This window comes from Miniopterus natalensis, chromosome 4 (assembly GCF_054644295.1).
Source record: "Miniopterus natalensis isolate mMinNat1 chromosome 4, mMinNat1.hap1, whole genome shotgun sequence".
Taxonomy (NCBI): domain Eukaryota; kingdom Metazoa; phylum Chordata; class Mammalia; order Chiroptera; family Miniopteridae; genus Miniopterus; species Miniopterus natalensis.
This window is the reverse complement of record NC_142084.1, coordinates 67,752,126-67,775,375: the sequence shown is the minus strand read 5'-3', so window position 1 is coordinate 67,775,375 and position 23,250 is coordinate 67,752,126. Positions and strand designations below refer to the sequence as shown.

General features: G+C 50.9%; 1 protein-coding gene across 2 annotated transcripts; it reads left to right on the top strand.

Moving 5' to 3' along the window:
• The first annotated feature begins 972 nt into the window (after nt 1–972).
• KANK2 (KN motif and ankyrin repeat domains 2) lies at nt 973–23,250 on the top strand. 2 transcript variants are annotated; one of them, XM_016207881.2, is made up of 12 exons: nt 973–1,489; nt 2,445–2,559; nt 2,982–4,205; nt 13,012–13,179; nt 13,276–13,378; nt 14,330–14,566; nt 15,167–15,254; nt 15,785–16,004; nt 16,933–17,075; nt 18,646–18,846; nt 18,925–19,014; nt 21,172–23,250. In XM_016207881.2, exons 2-12 carry the CDS (start codon nt 2,523–2,525, stop codon nt 21,223–21,225), a joined length of 2,565 nt encoding a protein of 854 aa, XP_016063367.2. In that variant the 5' UTR covers nt 973–1,489; nt 2,445–2,522; the 3' UTR covers nt 21,226–23,250. The 2 variants fall into 2 exon arrangements, with proteins under 2 accessions (XP_016063367.2, XP_016063368.2); XM_016207882.2 differs by having other exon boundaries at nt 974–1,489; nt 13,012–13,152.

Sequence of the window (23,250 nt, the reverse complement as noted above, 5' to 3'; positions counted from 1 at the left end):
GCACACTGGAGGGGGCGGGGCGGAGCTGAGCCCGGGCCGGGAGGCCGGGAGGCCGGGCGGCGGCGCGCGGACGACTCGGGCGGCGGGACGCGGGCACGGCGGCGGCCGGAGCGCGGGAGGCGAGTAGGACCCGGGGTCGGGTTGGGGTTCGAGTCCGGACCGGGGTTCGAGCATGGTCCCTACACCTCCGCCAACTCCGGGGCGTGACCTCGCGCGTATCGACCAGTCGCTGCCTCCAGCTCCACCATCTCAGCCCAAACTTCACGACTTTTGAGTATCTCTGCCCTGTTCTCATCTTTGACCCCCGTCCCTGTTTCTCTCCCCAACCCCGTCCTCCTCTTCCATCTGCAGCTCTCGCCCTGCCCCCCGCCCCATCACTGCCCCCCTCTGCCGCTGCCCCATCTCCGCCCTCCCCGCCTCGTTCCCTCCGCGCGGTCCCCCTGCGCCTTCGCCCTCCGCGGCCGGCGGGAAGGCGACCGGGCGTCCGGCTGGGCTGGGCCTTGGCCTGGCGGTTGGGCCGGCGTGGGGAGCGGCAGCTGTTTGCCATTAGCCAGGGACCCCGCAGGCCCCGCCCCTCCCTGCACGGGTGGGGTCCTCCTCACCCCCATCTTTGGGGCGGGCAGAGGGGCGGGAAGACCCTTAGAGACATCCAGCCGGGTCTGCGAGGGGGAACTTAGGGAGACCCCGTCGGACATTCGTGCCCACCCGGAGCCTGTGCCCCTTCCTTGAGCCCCTACCTTGTCTCCTCTTTAAGTGTCCTATCTTCCTTTCTCTCTGTGTCTATGTTGTGTCCCCCCGCCCTGTCCCCCAGGGGTTCCATAGAGGGAGAGGGGCCTCAGCCCCAGGCATCCGCACCCCCAATCTGCTTTCTCCACCTGGGGTCACCTAACCTCACTGAGGATGACCAGACCTGTCTCTGGCTGGGAAATGGGTTAGAGGGATGTGGAGTGAGGGTGAGGGTGACTTGGCCCGCAATGGGGGAATCGGCTAGGTTTCGGTTCAAATCCAGGACCAGCCACTTACCCGTCCAGTGACCCTGGGCAAGTCACTGCACATTTCTTTGCCCCCAAGTTCCCTATCTGGTGGGGTTGTCTGATACTCGGATCATTATTGTAGTTATTACTATTATTCACCCCATCCCTGTCCACCTCCAGGGGTCCCCACAGGCTATTCCAATCCTGCTCCCTGTCTCCAGTCTCTCGGGTCCCCAGAAATTATTTGTAATCCTGTTGTGCAGGGGATGAATCTTCAGGTGGAAGACCAAATTTCCTACATTTGTGTTCCAGGCATTGCAAGACAGAGAAGTTAGGATAGAGACAGGGAGAGACAAGTAGAGAGAGACGCAGAGAGACAGAGACGTGGAGAGAGATAAAGCAAGACGCTAATCAAGAAACAGGAGGGGTGTGAGAAAAGGACCAGCTCGGCAACCCCTGGAGCCCCAGCCCCGCCTTCATGCCCAGCAGGTGTCCCACCTGGCTCATCCTCCCAGGTACCCACTGCTCTGGCACCCACAGGTTGGAAAGGGTCCTCCCTGGTGGTGGGATGGGTCTGGGCCTCTGCAACAGGGTAGCTGGAGGTCAGACAGCAGAAAGGACTGGTTAAGCTCAGGCAAAGTGTTTGGGACAAAAGGACCCTGGCTGGACTCCAGGATTGGGAGGGTGAGTTAGTGAGAGGCCCTGATTGTCCCTCCCCTTTGCAGCCTCCAGGCACCCCCTCTTACTTCCTTCTGGCACCCCCATGACTTCCCGGGCCACCGCCCTGGCTGCTGGGCACCCCTCTCCCCAGCAGCCGGACATGCCCTGGGGGTGGGCAGGAAGTTCTCGTGTAGCCCGGCAGCGAAACTGTTTATTTTTAGAGAAAATTGTTTCCATAAAGGGGAAAGGCTTTGCTCTTTTTTGCCTCCCCACAATTTTCCCTACCCCCTCTACCCCAGCTTTCCTGACAGAACTCTGTTTTGGGGTCCCCTACCCTGAGCTGTAGCTCTGTTTTTGTCTCTGGGTCTCTGTCTCTTCAGATCCTTGCAGGATAGCTGTCCCCCTATTAGCACCCCAGCCCCCTGCCTACCTCAGCCCCCATCTGTCCCCATAACCAGCTCCTGGCCTGGGCTGAGGGAAAGGGGTGCAGGAAGGGTCAGGCCTGTAGGGCTTGGGGCCCCTGGCCTGGGGGCCTTGTGGAGGCGGGCCTGTAGGAACAGCTGGAGACTGTCCAGGAGCTGGACAGATGTGCGGGCAGGCTGTGAGGTTTGGTTTCTTTGTTCTAGGCCCTAGGGCCCCCACCCCACCCCACTCCTTTCCACAGCTTGGTTGGGTGTGCACCTATGAGAGGGTCCTTATTCGGGGAACAGGGGTGTTGGGAAGGATAGCTGTGGAGGGTGGTAGCCACATCCCCTCTCCTTCCCCTGCAGACCCTTCCTGACTCCAGTCTCCATTGCCCCCTCCTCCCAGGTAAGCCTCAGCCTGTGCTGAAGGCAGTTTGATTCTGAGCCTCCCAGTGACTTTTGAGGAACATCTACAGAGGGGAAGATGGCCCAAGTCCTGCACGTGCCAGCTCCCTTTCCAGGTCAGACTTCTGGAAAGGAAGAGGGCCCTGCCTGGGGGTTGGAGGGGAGAGGGGTGGGAAGATGGGCCTGACCTGGAGTTCTGAGGGAGGGAAAGGGTTCTGGGGGTAGGGGGAGATACATGGCCCTTCCTGGGATGGGGGATGGGGGTTGGGGGTGGACACAGACTTGCCCTGAGGGCCTGAATAGAGACAGCTTGGCTCTGTCCTGGAGGGAGACAGGGCCCTGTCGCTCGCGGGTGCGTGTGTGTGTGTGTGTGTGTGTGTGTGGAGGGGTGTTCTAAGACTGGAGACAGTTGAGCAGTTGAGGGCCCGGTGGGCTCCCATCCCTTAGGCAAATAAATCTTGACTCTCCCAGGAGGGGATCATTAGTTTTCACCCCCAGACAGCAGTGTTCAGAAGTTCTAGCTTTTCTCCTACCCTAGGGACCCCTGGCCCGGCCTCCCCACCTGCCTTCCCTGCCAAGGAGACTGACCCTCCCTACTCCGTGGAGACACCCTATGGCTACCGCCTGGACTTGGATTTTCTCAAGTATGTGGACGACATTGAGAAGGGCCACACGCTGCGTCGCGTGGCCGTGCAGCGCCGGCCCCGACTCGGCTCGCTGCCCCGGGGCCCTGGCTCCTGGTGGACCTCCACCGAGTCGCTGTGCTCCAACGCCAGCGGGGACAGCCGCCACTCCGCCTACTCCTACTGTGGCCGCGGCTTCTACCCCCAGTATGGCGCCTTGGAGGCCCGCGGCGGCTTCAACCCCCGGGTGGAGCGCACCCTGCTGGACGCCCGGCGGCGCCTCGAGGACCAGGCCGCGGCGCCCACGGGCCTGGGCTCCCTGACCCCCAGCGCAGCCAGCTCCACCAGCTCGTTGGTGGGCGTGGGGCTGCCGCCCCAGACGCCCCGGGGCTCGGGAATGTCCACGCCAGTGCCGCCCAGCGCCGGGCACCTGGCCCACGTTCGGGAGCAGATGGCGGGTGCCCTGCGGAAGCTGCGGCAGCTGGAGGAGCAGGTGAAGCTGATCCCCGTGCTCCAGGTGAAGCTGTCAGTGCTGCAGGAGGAGAAGCGGCAGCTCACCGTGCAGCTGAAGAGCCAGAAATTCTTGGGCCACCCTTCAGGCGCCCGGGGCCGCAGCGAGCTCTGCCTTGATCTTCCGGAGGCTCCCGAAGACCCGGTAACACTGGAGACCCGAAGCGTGGGCACGTGGGTCCGAGAACGGGACTTGGGCGTGCCTGATGGCGAGGTGGCCCTTGCCGCCAAGGTCGCGGTGCTGGAGACCCAGCTCAAGAAAGCACTCCAGGAGCTGCAGGCAGCTCAGGCCCAACAGGCTGGACCCCAGCCTGACCCCCAACCCCAGGGCAGGCCACCGCCAGACAGCCCAGTTCCTGTGGACACCGTCCGGGTGGTAGAGGGACCTCGGGAGGTGGAGGTGGCAGCCAGCACAGCCGCTGGGGCCCCTGCACAGCGGGCCCAGAGTCTGGAGCCCTATGGAGCAGGCCTGCGGGCCCTGGCAACATCTGGAGGAACAGAGAGCTCCCCTGTGTTCCGAAGCCATGAAGTGGTGGAGGCAGTGTTCCCCTCGCCCACTGCATCCACTGGCAATGTCCACTTGGTGAAGAAGATCAGCATCACAGAGCAAAACTGCAGTGGGGCAGCAGGTGAGCCATAATGGGCAGGGAGGACAGTGGAGGGTCCCTCTTTCTTCATTTGAACAGCAGGGTCCAGCCACAGCCACAGCCCTAGCCCTCGTCTTCCACCATACATATCGCTCCCTATCTTGGAGCCTCTGTCTTTTCATCTGCAAAAAGGGAACAGAATTGTGCCACCAACTCAATGCTGTAGGGATCATGCTGAAAAATTGGGTCTCTATTAAATGTATGTTCTCATGCTTATCTATTGCATTGTAAGTGTCCAGAAAACAGAAAGTATTTGGTGAGGAGCATCCCCAAGAGGTTGGTTTGCTGAGCAAAAAACCCTTCCTGTTTATTCAGTAAGTGGCAGGAACCAATCTCAGACCAGTTTAAGCAATGAAAAGGAAATGTGTTGTTCACATAACTTAGTGATAGCTTCAGGCATAGCTTGATCCTGGTGCTCTGGAATCTCTAACTCTCTTTCTCTTCCTCTGTGCACCCTGGAGGCTTCTCTCTCAGGCCAGCAAAGGTGGCCCCACCACTCTGGGCCTCTGTGCTTGCAGCTCAGTGGAAAGGGAGCCCCTCAGTCCAAATATTGCCAGTAAAAATCCCAGAGGTGGCACTCATTGGCTGGCTTGGGTCACATGCCCAACACTGAGGTAATCATTGTCCCTCACTGCCTAGCTCCTCTGGGTAGAGGAGCCCCACTCAAGTCCTGTGGCCAAGTCCTGAGGGGTGCTCCCTAAAGGAAGTGCTGAGTCCTCATGACAAGAAAGGGGATGTGGGATATGCAGCTGCCCACCACTGCTGCCCTGAAGCCCCTGGGAGAAGTTGCCAGAATGATTCATAATAATAACAACAGCTGTTCTTTATCAGACACCAGCCTGATGCCTGGTGCTGTGCTAAGTGTTTCACCCATAGGGGAGCTAAAGACAGGGAGCTGTGCAGCCAGGCAACCTGGGTTGAAATTCCACTTCTTGTGTGTCCCCGAATGAGCAACTTCTCTTTGGACCTCTGCTTTCCTATCTGTAAAGTGGCATAATAATGGTCCCTACCTCTAGAATGCCTGTGAATTAGCACACACAGTAAGTACTCAATCCTTGCTTATTCCATGTCTGCTGATGATTTTCAGGTCGACTCTATTTATAGTTGGGGAAACTGGGGCTTAGGGAGAAGCTGCACTTGCCCTGTGTCACATAGCCAGGAAACGGCCAAACCAGGATCTGGCCTGAACCTGCAGCAGGGCTCAGAGGTGGGACCCAGGTTCTCATCCCAGCCTCATATGTAGGATGCCCAGAGCCTCATGCTGGGACTCGAGGGCGCAGCTGGAGGGTGGGGACCCAGCTGTGTTTTCTTGCTTTTCCATGTTTTCGGCCAGCGCTGGGCACCACCCCTCTGTTCTGTATCTATTCCAAACACCCAGCCCTGTGACTGGCCTCTTGCCAGGGGCCCCGCCTGGCCCAACCTCAGGGTCTCTGAGAGGCAACCTTCATTCCAGACATGCCTCCCAGGACAGTCATGGGGCCTTCTGCCTGCAGGACACACAGACATAGCAATGATCCCACCCTAAGCAAGCTGCCACCCCCAGTAGTTCTTCCTTGTGTCTCACTTAACTCCGTCTTGATGTAGTCAGCCCCAATGTGCTAATCCATTTTAATGTCTGCTCATTCAGCAAATGTTTATAGAGTTCCTGTTATGTACTAAACTCTTCTAGGCACTGGGGACATAGCAATGCACAAGATAGACAAAAGCCCCTGCAATAAACAAATAAGAGACCATAATAAATAAGTGAAGAAATATTATTTCAGAGAACACCAGTTTGAAGCAGATAATGTGTTCGATGGGGTGGAGGCCTGGGTTTCCCTGCTCCCTAGCTCTGTGCCCTTGAGCAATTTATTTAACCTCTCTGTGTCTCATTTGCAAATTGGGGTCCTGACAGCCTGATGCACCAGATTAATGTGAGGCTTACATGCATCAATTCATGTTAAGTGTTCAATGGGGGCACCAAGATATAGTGGGTACTCAAGGATTAGCTGTTGGCTCTGAACCAAGATGTGAAAGTAAGGAAGCAGCCAGATGGCAAAGAAGTGGGAAGAAGAGTCTTCTGGGAGGGCATATAGCAGGGGGAAAGGCTCTGAGGTGAGGAGGGGCATGGGTGCATCCTAGGTGTTGAACAAACTGGAATAGGATAAGGCTAGAGAAGTGAGGTCCAGGATAGCCTGAGCACAGGGGTGGGTCCTTCAGGCTTTGTAGACTGGTGAGGAGCAATATAGGAAATAAAATGAGATACGACACTAGGAGGACTTGACAAATGTTTGGACCATGTATTCACTTAGGTGGGTCAGCTAGATGCATAGTTGAAGGGTGGGGAGGCTGAGTGACAGTCTTCCCCTCCTGGAGCACCCCAAAGTCCTGGCAAAGGCACCACAGAGAGATCAGTGGGAGAAAGGGTGGCCAGGCACATGCATCCCTGGGGTCTCTCCAAGACTTTGAAATTTCCTCTGCTCTTGTTTGAAACATGTTTCTATGAAAGCAATTTATATTCTCTGCGGAAGCTTTGGGAAGTACAGAAAAATCTAGAACACCAACCCCCCCATAAACCTATCACTGCCCAAACGCAGCTGCTGTCAACACTTCTGCTTTTTTCCTTCCAAATTCTTTTTAATATTTTTATTGATTTCAGAGAAGAAGGGAGAGAGAGAGAGAAACATCAGTGATGAGAGAGAGTCATTGATCGGCTGCCTCCTGCACGCCCCCAACTGGGGATCGAGCCTGCAACCCGGGCATGTGCCCTGACTGGGAATCGAACCATGTGCTCCTGGTTCATAGGTGGACATTCAACCACTGAGCCATGCTGCCTGGGCTTCTTCTGAATTTTTTAACACAGAAAATAATATGTATTTTTCAAATCTGGTAACATGAGGCTGGTGGAATTTGTTGTTTCTTTTTATTTTACTTTTAAAAGCATTTAAGCAGCCCTTACTATAGATCAAGGCATTATTTGACTCCCTTTTAATATTTTAATTCATTTTAATCCCCATGTTATAGATGAGGAAACTGAGGCACAGGCGGATTAAGGGATTTGCCCACAGTTCTCAAAGCAAGAATTTCTAATTTCTTTGATTTCTTTGATTTAACATTTTCCCAGGGACATTTTCTCATGTTATTAAGAATTCTTGGGATGCATTATTTATTTTTGAACAGCCACATCACTCTTAACTCTCAAGGGTGCCATGCAGACGTCTTTCCTCAGGAACTGATCTGTTTTTTCAGCACAGGTTTCTGAAAGGGCATTTTTGAGGGCCTTGATGTCTGTTACCAAATTGCTTTACACTCCCTTAGGTTCACTCCTTTCCAGCACTGGGTGGCTAAGTAATTTACGTTGTTAACAATTTCTTTTGCTCTTAAGGGGCTCAAACCCGAGTTAATGAAATTTCTTCTGCCCATGGTAACCACACTGATACTGTTTTACTTTACTCTTTTTTCACCTTCATTTCCACCCTCAATGATGAGAGTCAATAAATATTTTCAGCTTTGTGGGCCCTATGATCTCTCTTGCAATGACTCAGTTCTACTTGTTTTTCCCCAGTTTTATTAAGGTATATTATATACAATAATATGTGTGTGTGTATATATATATATATATATATATATATATATATATATATATATATTTTAAGTTCTCTACAGGTTTGGACATTCTTTTTATTATTATTGATTTGAGAGGGAGAGAGAGAAAACATCAATTTGTTGTTCCACTTATTTATGCATTCATTGGTTGATTCTTGTATGTGCCCTGACTGGGGATCGAACCTGCAGCCTTGGCATATCGGAACAACACTCTAACCAACTGAGCTACCCGGCCAGGACAAAAATGTGTATTTTTAATTTTATTATTTTTTTAATCCTCACCCAAGGATATGCTTAGAGGGGCGGGGGATAGGGAGAGAGATGACCAGGGATCAAACCCGCAACCCAGGTATGTGCCCTAACAATGCTCAACCAAGTAAGCCACTCCAGCCAGGCAAAAAATGTGTATTTTTAATGTATACATTTTGATGAATTTGGTGCCTCAGTTCTGCCTTTGTTGCATGAAAGCAGACTTAAACAATATAGGTATTAATAAATGAGCGTGGCTATGTGCCAAGAAAACTTCATGTCTCAACACTGAAATGTCAATTTCATATAATTTCCATGTGTCCCAGATGGAATCCTTCTTTTAATTGTTTTTCCAACCATTTAAAAATGTAAAAACTGCCCTGGAGGCCAATCTCTGCTCTATGCCATTCACACACCCCCTTCATCAGTTCTTAGCCTTCATCCCACTTAATATCATTCCTAGCAATCCACTTTCAGAAGCTTATTTAGATATTTGGGTGTCCTTGAAAAATATGCCTTGTGTGTGTTTCATTTCCTAAAATGGTATTGTGCTTTAGGGGGGAAAAAATCTCATTTCTTATTTTTTCCTCTGTACACAGTTTTTGAACTCTTCATACTGATGTTTATAAATCCGGTTTGTCACTTTTAATGCCCTAGTATGTGCTATACTTTTCTTTTCTGATCCCCCCTTGGTGGGCACCTGGGTTACTTCCAACTCCTGACTGCCGTGAACAGTGCTGGGACCATCCTCACCTGTTCCCTTCAGTAGGGTCACTGGGCCACAGGAGATGCACAGTTTCAGAAGTTCTGTCTGATCCTCTCTGGAAAAGCTGCCCTTGTTCACATTCCCACCAGCCACGCTTGGTTCGGAAGGCCCATTTCCCCACACCCCCACCAACATACAGTTTTATATGTCTTTCTAATGTTTTGCCCATCTGGTGCTGGTGCAAAGTGGTATCTCCTTGTTTTAATTTGCATTTCTTTGATTTCTGATGAGGTTGAGCATCACTATATGTTTAATAAGATCCCTCTGTGGATCACTTATTTGCCTTTGTCCATTTTTCTTTGGGCAGTTTTGAGAAGTTTCTGACATATTCCAGGATAGGGGTTGGTGAACTATGGCTTGTGGGCCAAATGCAGCCTGATGCCTGTTTTTATATGACTCACAAGCTAAGAATGGTTTTTATGTTTTTAAATGGTGGAACAATATGAAAAGAAGTAACATTTTGTGACATGAGCAAAATTATATGAAATTCAAATTTATAAAAACACAGCCACGCCTATTCATTTACTTAGTGTCTAGAGCTGCTTTTGCACTATTTTCTACTGAGACCTTATGGCCCACATAGCAAAAGTATTTACTGTCTAGCCCTTTACACAAAAAGCTTGTTGACTCTTGTTCTAGAAGATTATCACTTGCCCATTTTTGGCATTGTATCTCCTCCCAGTCTGTATTCTTCTATCTGTTGATTTTGTCTATGAGTCTTGGGTTTTTTGTTTGTTTGTTTTTATCAGATAGAAATCTTTATGTCAGACATAGTTAAACCAATCGTATTTAAAAAATTTTTTTCCATTATTATTAAGATGTAATTGACATATAACATTGTATTAGTTTAAGGTGTACAAATTAATGATTTTATATATGTATATATTATGAAATGGTTACCACAATAAGTTTTATTAACATCTGTCACCTTACAGTTGTTTTTTTTTTCTTATGATGAGAATGTTTAAGATTCACTCTCTTAGCAGCTTTCAAATATACAGTACAGTATTATGAACTACAGTCACCATGCTGTACATTACATCCCCAGGATTTATTTATATTATAACTGGAAGTTTGTACCTTTTCACCCCTTTCACCCATTCCCCATCCCCACCCCTGGCAACTACTAATCTATTCTCTATCTATGAGTTCAGTTTTATTAGATCTCACATATAAGTGAGATCACCTTCTATTTTTCATATATGGTCTGTGCTTTGTGGAATTTTTTTATTTATTTGAAGTTTCATTTGTTGAGGGTTGAGTGTTTTTTTTCCCCCATTACAGTTGTCATTCAATATTATATTAGTTTCAGGTGTACCACATAGTGGTTAGACATTGAGGAATTTGTAAAGGAATCTTTCCCCTTCCTGAGGCCCCAGATATTCTACATTTTCTTCCTGTGGTTTTGTAGTTGTACCTTCATATTACCCCTTCAGAGTTTATTTTCTGTGTAAGGCCTGAGATAGGGTTCCAGCTTGATTTTCTTGGCTAGAGTAAGCTGCTTTCCCCAGCACCACACCACAGAGCCCACCCTTGACCACTGGTTAGTGGAAACCCCTCTGTCTTACTCCCAGTTCCCTGAGGGGGCCCTGTGCTGGGCTCCCTCTCCTCTGTTCCCTTGGCCCATCTTTCAAGTAACAATGCCCCACTATTTGGACTGTTCTGGCGTTGGCATATATTTTACTCTCTCCTAGGCTGGGTTCCCCATCTCTGCCCATTTTTGTAAAATTATCTTAGCTAGTCATGGACTTTAGTTTTTCCATATAAATTTTGGTATCAGTTTGCCCCATCCCCCAGTGAAATAACAGCAATAAATATCATCATTTTTATTATTGTTATTTTAGCATTGCAGTGTCTGACCTTGACCTCATCATGCTGGAAGGAGTCACCCAAGGTTTTGGAAGCAGGGTGTGCTTTTCCTTGGGGCGGAATGGGCCGTGGTACTACTCCATTTTTTTTAATCTTTAAAAAAATTGTGGTAAAATACACATAATATAATATTTACCATCGCAACCATTTATAAGTGTCCAGATCAGTGGTATTCAGCAGTCATATTTTTTGTGCAACCATTACCACCAACCATCCCCAGAACTTTTCTATCTTCCCAAACTGAAATTCTGTCTCCATTAAACACTAACTCCCCCTCTCCCTCCTCCAGCCTCTGGCACCCACCATCTACTTCTTGTCTTTATGAATCTGACTCCTCTAGGGACCTCTTGTAAGTGGAATCACACAGTAGTTATGCTCTTGTGCCTGGTTTATTTCACTCAGCAAAATACTGCTTTACCTGATTTTTTTACCCTCCGAGGTATTTAAATTAGGGGCATGAATTTGGGGCACAAGGTACAAACTGGCCATCTGCTTCCTGACACATTTCACTTGTCCACATAATGTTTTTGTTTGTTTGATGTGAATTTATTGACAAAGTTTAAAAAAAAAAACCAGGAGCCCTGGCCGGGTAGCTCAGTTAGTTAGAATGTCATCCAGATACACAAAGGTTGCAGGTTCAGTCTCCAATTAGGGCACAAACAAGAAGCAACCAATGAATGCATAAATAAATGGAACAACAAATTGTTCTCTCTCTCTGCCCTCCTCTCTCTTTCTAAAATCACTTTTTTTTTTAAATCAGGAGGTTCACGTAAAAACCAGCTCTGGAATTGGCCTGGCCCAAGCCACACCCTGGGCTGGGGTGCTGTCTGTGTGCTCATGGCCAAGTGTCTCATCTTTTCTATGTGCTTGTCCCAAGTATTTACTCCCTGTTTTTAACTCAAGTTGAGTGTTGCCCAGGGACTTGAGGAGGTAGTTACTGTGGATATTAGAAGAAGTTTTAACTGTTAAAGAGAATTAAAATGAATTGGTCTGTGGAGCCTGTGGCCAGTGGCAGGAAGGGGACGTCCTGGGGAAGTGGTGACAAGGAAGCCACACATTGGCTGGGGGGGCCTGAACCATTCCAAGACTTGGACAGCCACTCACAGTGGCGACTAGACTTTTGTTCCTCATTTTAGGCTGGTGATCTGGGCCTGGAGCTCCCTGCCAGTTCCATTCCCAGGTGGACAGGGGGCACCCTCAGGGCCTTGTGCCCACAAAGTCACCTCTGTCCTTAGACCAAGCTAGGTGGGTTTTCTAAAAAATTGTGATAAGATATGCATAACATAAAATTCCCATTTTAAAGTGTCCGGCTCAGTGGCATTAAGCACATTCACGCTGTTGTGCAGCCATCACCACCACCCACCTCTAAAACTTTATCTTCCCAAACTGAAATTCTGCCTGGGTGAGGTTTTAATTGTCATTTTCCAATAGCTCTATTGTTTCTTTTCCCAATTTATTAAAGTAACACCTGCTTAGAGTTAAGTAAAGAAGGAAAAAGGAGCCGAATACAAAATGACGTTTTTAGCACAGTCCTTCTGTAAAAAATAAAAATAAAAATCATAGCCCTAACCAGTGTGGCTCAGTTGGGCGGGCTTCATCCTGTGCACCAAAAGGTTGCCGGTTCCCCTCTGGGTCAGGGCACAGGCCTGCAGTGCAGGCTCAATCCCCAGGACGGGTCATGCAGGAGGCAGCCGCCAATTGATGTTTCTCCTCTGTCTCTCCCTTCCTTTCGCTCTAAAAAGTCAATAAAAAATCTTAAAAAAGACTTTAAAAAAATCATAATATTAAGTCTTATCAAAATAAAGTTTGCAATTCTCTTGAACTAGCAGATGCTTCTTGAGCACTCTTGAAGTGGAGCCATTGTCCTAAGCACTTCATCTCACCTCACTGTCTAGTCTACAGAAGATGCCAAGAGTAGGAATGTCATTCTCTGGAGGCACTGAGAGGTTAAGTGAATTGCCTGAGGTCACATCTGCTCCTAGAAGATGTGATTCAAACCTGGTTTCCAGACACACTTAGTATGTTGTCGGAGGGGGGTCATGAGCCAGCACTGTGGGGCCATAGGACCTTCCCTGTCCCTGACCAGTGTGGGGCAGGCAACAAACCAGGGTTGGAATCAGATTCTGCTGCTTGATCACTGAGCAATCCTCTGGGGCCTCAGTTCGCTCATCTGTAATAATTCCACTTCTCATGGGCTGGGAAGAGTTGATGAAGTATTGGAATTAGCCCTCAGAGCCCCAGACCCCAGGAGGCAGTATTATTACTGTTATTACTTTGCTGTTGTTACCCACAGTGAGCCCCTCTTTCCTGCCCCTCCAGGTCTCCCACAGCCTTCTGCAGAGTCATCCTCATCACCCCCAGAGTCTGCAGCAGCCTCGCTGGCACAGCCCAAGAAGAACACAGGCTGGGTGCCTACCTGCAACACTACCGACAGGGAGCCCACCAGGCAAGCAGCCTCATGTGAGTCAGAGGAGGCCAGAGGTGCAAGTAAGTGTGCGTGGCTGCCAAGAGGGACAGAGCACTGGAGGCCCGGGCATGGGGTCTGGCTGTGGGCAAACCTTGTGACACCACCTCTCCCCGCAGGTGGGCCCCAGGTGGGCATGCGGTCCATCATGAAGCGGAAAGAGGAGCCTGCAGACCCCAAGGCCCATCAGAGGAGCCTCCAGTTTGTGGGGGTCAATGGAGGGTAAGAGGAGCCCCTAGCACACTCCCCAGCTTCCATGCCCCTGTTTGTTCCAAGAATATACCAAGGACCTGGCCTAAGCCCCTCACTTTGATTCATTCATTTAACTAATGCACAATAGACAAGTGAGGAAACTGAGGCACAATGAGGCTGAGTGCCTTGCTGGAGCTCACGTGGTGACCAGGAGTCTGCCTAGATGGTCTGGCTCTAGATGTATGCTCTAACCACTGTACTATGTTACCCCCTGGAAGGTGCCAGATTAAGCTCCCTGCCCTGATGAAGCTTTTGGACTATCGGGGCCTCAGGCCCCAATGGGAGGTCCCAGCAGTGTGGTTGGAGCAATGACAGGGACGCTCAGGCAGTGTGGGATCTTGGGGAGGCACAGATGTCCCAGAGAAGTCACTGAAGGATGAGCACGTGTGCTACAGGACAGCAGGACCTGGCAAAGTGAAGGGGGGTGGGGTGAGAGGGCTTGCCTGGTGGAGGGCACAGCCTGGATAAAGGCTCAGAGTGAGAGGCAGCACAGTGACATGATTAATGGGGGGCATGGGGAGCGATGGTCAGGGACAGTTTGAGACCTCAAATGCCAGGAAGCTTAGACTTTGTCCAGAGGAAGCAAGAAGCATGAGGGACCCATTCGAGGTAAGGCAAGGGTCTTACACCTGTGTAAGGAGCAGAGGGTGTGAGAGGTACCGAGAGATAGAAGGAAAAAGCAGTGTCCCTCCCTGACCTCCCCAGCGTGATCCCAGTCACAGCTAGTGTTTATTGAGCACTTACTAAGTGCCAAGTGCTGTTAAGACACATTCCTGAAGACCTGTGAGGTCCATGCTGACGTTATCCCCATTTAACAGATTGGGAAACCAAGGTCCTGTAGTCAGAGCCCCACACCCCTTCTCCACCATTTGCTATCCCATCTGCAGCATCTCTCCTGCCCCACTTATCCCTCTTCCCCAGGTGTGAGTCCTCATCTGAGGACTCCAGCACGGCAGAGAACTTCTCGGACAATGAGAGCACAGAGAATGAGACCCCAGAGCCCGAGGCAAGGGTGCCAAGTGTGGCTGAAGCCCCCCAGCTCAGGCCCACAGGTGCAGCAGTAGCCAAGAACAACCGGGAGGAGTGCCAACTATCTCGGGAGGCTCAGCATGTGCCCACAGCTGAGGGGGCATCGGGATCAAATGTGGAAGAGATCCGGTCAGTTTTCTGGGTGGGAGGCAGGGCCAGGGTTGTGTGTGGGGTGACCTCAAATCCCTCCATCCAAGCCTTTTGAGTGAATATCCCATCAGTCATGCACATCTTAGTCTAAATTAGCAGAGAAGTACTTTTCTCCCTCTGGGCATCTTGAAGGCTTGGAGGCTTTGATGAAGAGCCTGATGGGAGCAATTGGGCTGTTGGGTTAGGCAAGTAAAGTCCTTAAGCTACCCACCTTTTGGGGACATTTTTGTCCCACCTGTCTATCCTGTTTATCTCTTTTTTTCCTTGATGAAAAATCTGGCATTAGGAACATATTTTCCACCTGCCACTGACCACTTGGAGTAAACTAGCCTGTGTGCCCACTTTCCCTTGGAGTCTGTTTGTCCCCCATGTATGCCTGTGGAGTATAGTGTAAAAATTTGTTCTTGGTGAAGGGGCCTCTGAGGTTCTACCAGTCAGGTGAGCCCTGGAAGGACTGGGTGAGTGCCATGGTAGAGAGCACTGAGGCCCTTTCCGAGCACCCCAGCCAGATGTCGAAAGTAGGGGAAACCCAGGAGGCTGAGGTGGGTGTTCCTGAGATAAACTCCCTCCCCCTCACAGGATGGAGCTAAGCCCTGATCTCATCTCAGCCTGTCTAGCCTTGGAAAAGTACCTGGACAACCCCAATGCCCTCAGCGAGCGGGAGCTGGTACGCGGGGACCCTGGGACTGGGAGGGCCCTCCTCTGCACCCTGGCTTCTCCTCATCTGCAGTGCTCCCTGTGCCAGCCTCAGGGGGACCCTGGGAGCTTGGGGGCAGTGTGCTTGAGTCGTGGGCCTTAGAGAGGGACCGGGGAGGTGGGGAAGGGCCTGAGGATGATCGCCTGCTGGCAAACCTGGCCTTGGTTCCTGGTCCTTCGGGAGCTTGAGGGAAGGGGATGTCGTATTTCCCTCCACTGGTGTCCACACTTGCCTTTGAAGGACATATCCAGGATGGAGACGCTAACAACTTTCTCTGGGGGGCAGATCTTGGATTGCAGTGTCCCCACTTCCCTCTAGGGTCCTTGTCTAGGATGGGGATATAACACTTTACTCTAGGGGCTCCTCTTGGTGGGGTGCCCACACTCCCCTCCAAGGCTCCGGTTCAGGATCGGGACATCCGCACTCCCCTCCTGGGGCTTAGCCCTGGAGAAGGTGGGCTGCCGCCTGCCCTCACACCCTTCTTTCCGACCTGCATCCAGAAAGTGGCCTACACCACAGTGCTTCAGGAGTGGCTGCGCCTGGCCTGCCGCAGCGATGCCCACCCTGAGCTTGTGCGGCGCCACCTGGTCACGTTCCGGGCCATGTCATCACGGCTGCTGGACTATGTGGTCAACATTGCTGACAGCAATGGCAACACTGCGCTGCACTATTCTGTGTCCCACGCCAACTTCCCAGTTGTGCAGCAGCTGCTGGACAGCGGTAAGCCCTGCCAGGCAGGCTGAGGGGGCCCGGGAGAGCTGGTCAGCTGCCACCCTGCTTTGGTGGTCTGATGGGGAAGACACTGCCCTCCCACTCTGGTGGGGGAGATGCAGGCCCTACCTGTAGCCCCAGTATTCTGGGAAGGCCAGCCATGGTTCGGGGAAACATGTGGCCCTTCCACCATCCACTTAGACCGCTGTACAGTGGAGGTCATGCCTCTGGAACCCTAGTCTGAGGGATGGACATGTCCTCCAGCCTGGGGCTTGGAGAGAAGATGTGGTCCTCAATTCGGCAGGAAAATATTTTCCTTTCCCTAGTCAGACTGGGAAGACACAGACTCCTAGTTTGATGAAGGAGGTGGAACCCAGAATCTGATGGAGGAGACATAGACCAGTCTGAGGGAGACTGGTGTTCAGGTTAATGAGGGAGACACATCCTACTCCCAGTCTGAAATGTGGGTGCCAGTGCCAGGGGAGCAGTCTGATGGAGGAGTGGGATGGCTTCAATTATAAGTGGAGTGGCTCCATTTAGAGGAGACAGGTATCAGAATGGAAATGGGGGAAAACGAAGGAAAAAAAAAGAATGGAGACAGGTATCAGAATGGAAATGGGGGGAAAAGAAGGAAAAAAAAGAATGGAGACAGGTATCAGAATGGAAATGGGGGAAAAAGAAGAAAAAAAAGAATGGAGAAGGACATCCTGGGGCAGAATGGGGTTCTCAGTCTGAGAAGAGGGAGGAATTAGGCCACGTCTGGACTGATGGAGGAGACATGATGCCCAGTGCTCATTATGGTCGAGTGAAACAAGCTCCATCCCGGTCTGATAGCAGAGATGTGGCCTGGTCCTTGGGGACCCGCCCCCAGACCGAGGCAGGCCTAGCTCACATCAGCAGGGTCTGAGGGCTCGTGTCGTCCTGCCCCCTCCATCAGGTGTCTGCCAGGTCGACAAGCAGAACCGTGCTGGCTACAGCCCCATCATGCTCACCGCCCTGGCCACCCTGAAGACCCAAGATGACATCGAGACTCTCCTGCAGCTCTTTCGGCTTGGAGACGTCAATGCCAAAGCCAGCCAGGTACGGGCCCTGGGCAGCCTTTCCCATTTACTAAGTCCTGGCTGTGCCCCAAGCCCAAACATGACCTCGTTTCATGCCCAGGAGAGAGTTCCCACTCCACAGACAAGGAAACTGAGGCTCAGAGAAGCAGAGTCATTTTCTCAAGGTCATATTAGAGGAGGGGGATTTGAAGGGAGAGGATCTAGCTCCAGAGCCCTGTTCTTATGCCCTTCCCCGACAGGCCGCCTGTGTTGCAGGACCTTTTGGTGGAAATGGGTGGGGGATGGGAGAGGACATGGGGGTCCTCAGCCTTTCTTAACCTGACACCATCCCCCATGCTGCTTGGTAATTCATTGGGCAGCAAGTGGATGCCAGAGGCTCAGATAGTGGACAAGCAGGCATGGCCCCCACGTCCTGAAGCTCACTAGCCAGTGGGGAGCTCTGGGAGCCATGTGCATTTCAGGCAGCATGGAGGTTGGAGAGGTTTGGACACGGGCTGCAAAAAGCCACTAGAGGCGTTGCATCGGTGCAGTGGTGTGGCCCACTTTCTGATTTGAAATCTCCCTCCAGCTGCATGTTGGGAGCAGAAGCTGGGAGGCAGGGGAGTGGACAGGTGTAAGGCAGAAGAGTAGGGCAGCTAGGACACAGCGAGGAGGGGAGGGAATCAAAACAGCATAAAAGTGGGGAAAGAAAGAAGCAGGGAGCTGCGGTGCGCATACAGGAGCAGACCCTGCTTGCTTTTTTTTATTGATTTCATGTTTTTTAATTAAAAATAATTTTTTAGTGGTTTACTTTTTTTAAATTGAGGTGAAATTCACATAACATTAACTCTTTTAAATGTACAATTTAATGGCACTTAGTACATTTATAGTGTTGTGCAACCATCACCTATATCTATTTCCAGAACATTCCCATCACCCCCAAAGGAAACCCTGCACCCATTAGCAGTGACTCCCCACTCTCTCCCACAGTCCCTGGCAACCACCAGCCTGCTTTCTGCCTCTGTAGATTTACCTATTGTGGGTATTTCATATAAATGGAGTCAGGTAGTATGTGCCCTTTAGTATCTGGCTTCTTTCACTGAGCATAATGTTTTCAAGGTTCATCCATGGTGTAGTGTGCATGCCATAGTGCTTCATTTCTTTTGAAGGCTGAGTAATATTCTGTAGTATGGGTTTACCGCAGTTTGTTTATTGTTCATGTACTGGTGAACACTGGTTTACAAATTTTTATTGAGGTTCAACTGACATAGAGAAAAGTGTACAAATCTTAACTTGATAAATGTTGACATATGTTTACACCTGTAAGTTAGGCACCTGCTTTAGGTGGGGGTGGGGAAAGGAGTAGCATTTCCCTGAGGAGGCGGCATTTAAGCTGAGGCCTGAGGAGTGAGAATGAGACAGCAGGAGGAGGGGGTGATGAGCAAGTGCAAAGGCCCAGTGGTGGGAAGGACTGATTGAGGCACAGAAGGAGGCCAGGGAGTGGGGGTGCTGTTAGCGTCAGATTAGTCAGGAACCATGAAAGGTTCCAGTGCAGGGTGACATGTCTTGGAGCCTGCGTAGTTCATAAGCCTGTTTCTTGTCCTGCCCAGGCAGGGCAGACAGCCCTGATGCTGGCAGTCAGCCATGGGCGGGTGGATGTGGTCAAAGCTCTGCTGGCCTGCGAGGCCGACGTCAATGTGCAAGATGATGACGGCTCCACAGCCCTCATGTGTGCCTGCGAGCATGGCCACAAGGAGATCACGGGACTGCTGCTGGCTGTGCCCAGCTGCAACATCTCACTCACTGACCGCGTGAGTCAACACTCAGGTGCACCTCAGGGAGGGCAGGAGCTCAGTGCCAGGTGTCATTATAGCAATGGTGCTTTTCAGGATGGGAGCACGGCTTTGATGGTGGCCTTGGACGCGGGGCAGAGTGAAATTGCATCCATGCTGTACTCTCGCATGAACATCAAGTGCTCGGTGAGTCTCAACCCTGGCAGGACAGGGGGTGGGGGCCTTGGGAGGGGACAGATGCTTCTGAAGAACTTATGGTGTATGGATCCTGAGCCAGGGACTTAATAGTCATCTGATTGTTGAACTTCCATGGTGCCCCATGAGGAAATGAGTCACAGAGAGCTGAGACTGCATGGTCATGGTCGACATAACTATTTGAACTTGGTTCTCTGGTTCCAAACGCATGCTCTTAATCACTATTCACTCATTTGAGAAATATTTACAGAGCACCAGCTGTCTCTGGCCCTATTGTAGGTCCTGGCAGTCACAGCACTGAACAAAACAAAAAAGTTTCTGCCTTCATAGAGCAGACATTCTAATTAAAAGACAAAATAAGCAAATTAGTGTATCATAGCCAGAGAATGGTAAGTACTGGGATAAGAGGGAAAGTGGGTGATGGAGGAGCTACTTGAGACCTTGATGAATTGGTGACATGTGAGCCAACACTTGAGGAAGTGAGAGAGCAAGTTATGTGGCTCTCCAGGCAGAAGGAACAAACAGTGCAAAGGCCCTTAGGCAGGAACATTCTTGGTGTGTTTGAGGGGCATCAAGGAGCCCCAGAGGGAAGAGACGAGGGCAGGGAGATGACGCCACAGATCATGCAGGGCCTTGTGGGCCACACAGTGAAGACTTTGGCTTTTAAAGCATGTCATTGTATCAAAGGCCTTGAGAGGTCTCACTGTAAAGAAACCTAATTTAACTGTGTTTAACCCAACATTGCTCTTATTTGATCACAGAAGTCTGGGTTTTTTAAAAATCTTGTCTGTTAGCAAAACACTCTTCCAGAAGAGTAATAGGAGGGTGATGTTGATACTAGCTGTGTCGTAAGTGCCTGGTGGAGAAAAAAGCCCTTCTAGTCTGGTGGAGCACAGTCCCTTCCAGTCCAATGGGGGAGACGGAGGCAACCCCTGTAGGTGCTCAAAGTGATACTCTTGTGTAATGGAGGAGACAATACAAATACCAAGTGCCTACTGGGTGTGATTCCTTGAACCTTCCACAATAACCCGATATGTTTGCATAAAGTACTATTATTATTTCTGTTTTTCAGGTGGGAAAGTTGAGGCTTAGAATGGTTACATCCTTGGTTCAGGGTCTCACAGCCAGGAAGGGGCAGAGGCCCTGGGGCCTGTCTGACTCCAGACCTTGGGCAGGAGCCTCGCTGCCCCCTCCTCCTCACCCCCACTTGCACTTGCCCCAGCTTCCCTGAGGCATATCTGGGACCGGGTTCAAGAGTAGCATGGTGGGTGTCGACCACAGCAACTCCCCAAATGGTCCAAGAGAGGGAAGGTTGCAGAGACATATGCCATCTGTCTCCACCTGGCTCTCAGGTTCTTCTGAGGCTCCAAGTTTTTCTGGCTTCAGGATGCCTGGGCCTCAGTGGTGACACTCAGGATCACCTGGGGATCAGCTTTCGACCTCAGTTTCCTCAACTGGAAGATCGGGGTGATGGGCTGGTGATGCCTTGCTATCTGATCTGTGCTCCTGCCCCCAGGGACTCCTGAGGGAGGAACCCCAATTCTCCATCACTGTCTACCTGGACCACTGCCATAGCCTCTGCCCCCCCACTGTCCCCTCCTGTCTGCTCTCCCCACAGCAGCCAGAGGTCACTGTGGACACCTGAGTCAGAGCACACCCCTCCTGTACTCACAGCCCTCTCTCACTCCCACCTTAGTTGGAGAAAAAGCCAAAGTCATCTGTAAAGCCCATCAGGCCCTGCACAACAGCCCTCACCTCCACCCCTCTGTCCTTCCTCTCCCCCCGCTCACCGAGCTCCAGCCACACCAGCCTTACCACCGCCCCTGCTTCAGGACCTCTTCACTGGCTCTTCCCTCTGCCTGAAATTCCCTGCTCAGCCCCCTTGGCTGGCCCCTCAGCATCATTCAGCGCAGACATCCCCCTCCCTGACCACCTGCCATCCACTTTCATTCCCTTCCATCTCTTATCCCTGATGAAAACCCTCTCCTGCATTTATGTATTTGCTTCTTGGAGGCACCTCCCCCAAAGGTGGCCTCCTTGAGGCCAGGGGATCACAGCCTCTTGTTCGCTCACTGCAGCTGCAGGGCTAGCCAACAGCGCGGCGCCTGGGAGGCAAGGATGCCAAACAAGGAATTCTTCTCGTTTCAGTTTGCCCCGATGTCAGATGACGAAAGTGCTGCATCGTCCTCCGCAGAAGAGTAGCCATGAGAGGGGACCAGAGGTGCCTCCCCTCGGGGGCCAGTCAGCCCCAGAGCAAACCGCCCCTCCTCCCTTGTTCTTCCTCCCGGGCTCCTTCCTGCCCCACCCCTCGTACCCACCAAGGCCTCGGTCTCAAAGGCAAGTGGGTTTTTCTTCTGCTTCCCAGGGGGAACCCTTAACAGTGACAAGACTCCAGCTTAAAGTGGGGTTTTCCCTGTACCCCAGTTCAAAGCAGCCACAGTGCAGACCAAAACTACATTCTCATATAAATTGGCGCCAGAGGCCGATGCTGGGGCGTGGGTTTGTGGAGAGCCCTGAGAACACTCAACTGGCAGTGACGGGGAGGAGGGCAAGAGGAAAAAGTATTGTAGTTTTTGAATCACCATCGGGGAATGGGGGAAATCATACTACTTGTTGCCAAATTTGAAAGTCACTGGAATTGCTTATTCTCGTTTTAATCCTGAGTGTTATTACACACGGGTGGCGTCTGGAGTGGCTTAACTCCCCTTTGCCCCCCTGCATTTAATTGTCTGGTATATAATAGTGTTTTGTCCACTCCCCCCAGGCAGCTTCTTGGGGGAATTTTGTTCACAAAACAGATTCTGTCCTTGTCACCGGGAGTAGGAAATTTAGTCCCTTCTGCTTTCTCGCTGCCACTACAAGTGTCGCCCCCATTCAGGTGGGGGGAGCCTCAGGACTCTCAGCAGCTGAGATGTGTGAGCCGATGTGTGTGAGTTCATATCAAGAAATTACCCCCAAATCTGACCCCTCCCCACATGGAGGCCCCAGCAAATATTAATTTTCCTAGAAAATCCTTCAGACCTGGAGACACAGGAAATGAATCCTGTTCCCAGAGCCACTGATGAGTCCCTGGGCTTAGAACCCGGGTTACGGGCCGTCCTGATCCTCCTCAGACTCCAGAATTTCTCTCTTCAAAGGAAAGAAAACAGGCCGTGTGTTTGTTGGCAGAGCATGGGGCCGGCTCCAGAAACCCCATGTGTGCACAATTAAAAGTTGGCTGCCCCCGGAGGGCTCCCAGTGCAAACTTAAAGAGGCAGGGCCTTGCTGAAAACCAAACAAGGGCCAGCTGGGTTTTTTTTAACCTACACGCTTTCCGGAGCTGCCTGGAACAAGGCCTGCTGGAAATAGGGCTTGCCAGACACTCACAGTTTCCTTAATGGCCTGTTTTGTCCCCAGAATCTCAACATAGTTTTCTTTCCTGTTCCTTCCTTTTGTGAACCAAAAAAAGAAAAGGGATAGATTCCGAGCCTCCAGAAGTGCCTTTGTGACAGGGGAGTAAGACCTCTAGCTAATAGGTGTCCTGCCCTCCCTTGTCCAGTTCTCAGCTTGGTTGCCAGAGTCGAAGCCAGACCACAGGAGGACAGATCAGGCCCTGAGTGCTCACATGTTCATTCAATAAAGCGAAACGCTGGCTTCTCTCCTACAGAAGTGGGTTTCTTGGCTTGCGGGAGTCTGGCTTGCTTTGATTTTGATTGAAGGGATCAAAATCTTTTTTACTTTGTACCCAAGACAAAAGAGCTTGATGGTCAAAGGAGGAAGGCACCCTAGTGTGTGTTTGTGTGTGTGTGTGTGTGTGTGTGTATGTGTGTAAATTGGAGAGAAAACAAAAACCAAAGCTGCTTGGGGATGTCCACTGGTATCTGATGGAAGGAAGGCTGCAGCTTTGGGCAGCTTTGAGAATCGGTACAAGAGTTGTGTGCCTATGTGTCCTGGCCCAGAGTCAGGGGGTGTGTTTATTTTAAGCTTCTAGAAGCAGCCCATTGACACCGCCATATTTGTCCCTGTGTTCTCCTCTCCCCGGGGACCCATTGCGCTTGGCGTGATAGACTACCAGGGGTCCTGCCTTTGTCCCCATTCTCTTCTCACATGTATTCATGACCTTTAACTTTACTTTCCAACCATGGTACGTCCATAAAGACAGTATTACACTTAAATGAAGTATTCCTTTTTGTAATCATTTTTTAGATAGTAAAGGAATTTAATAAAGCTACCTTATAATAATGCCGA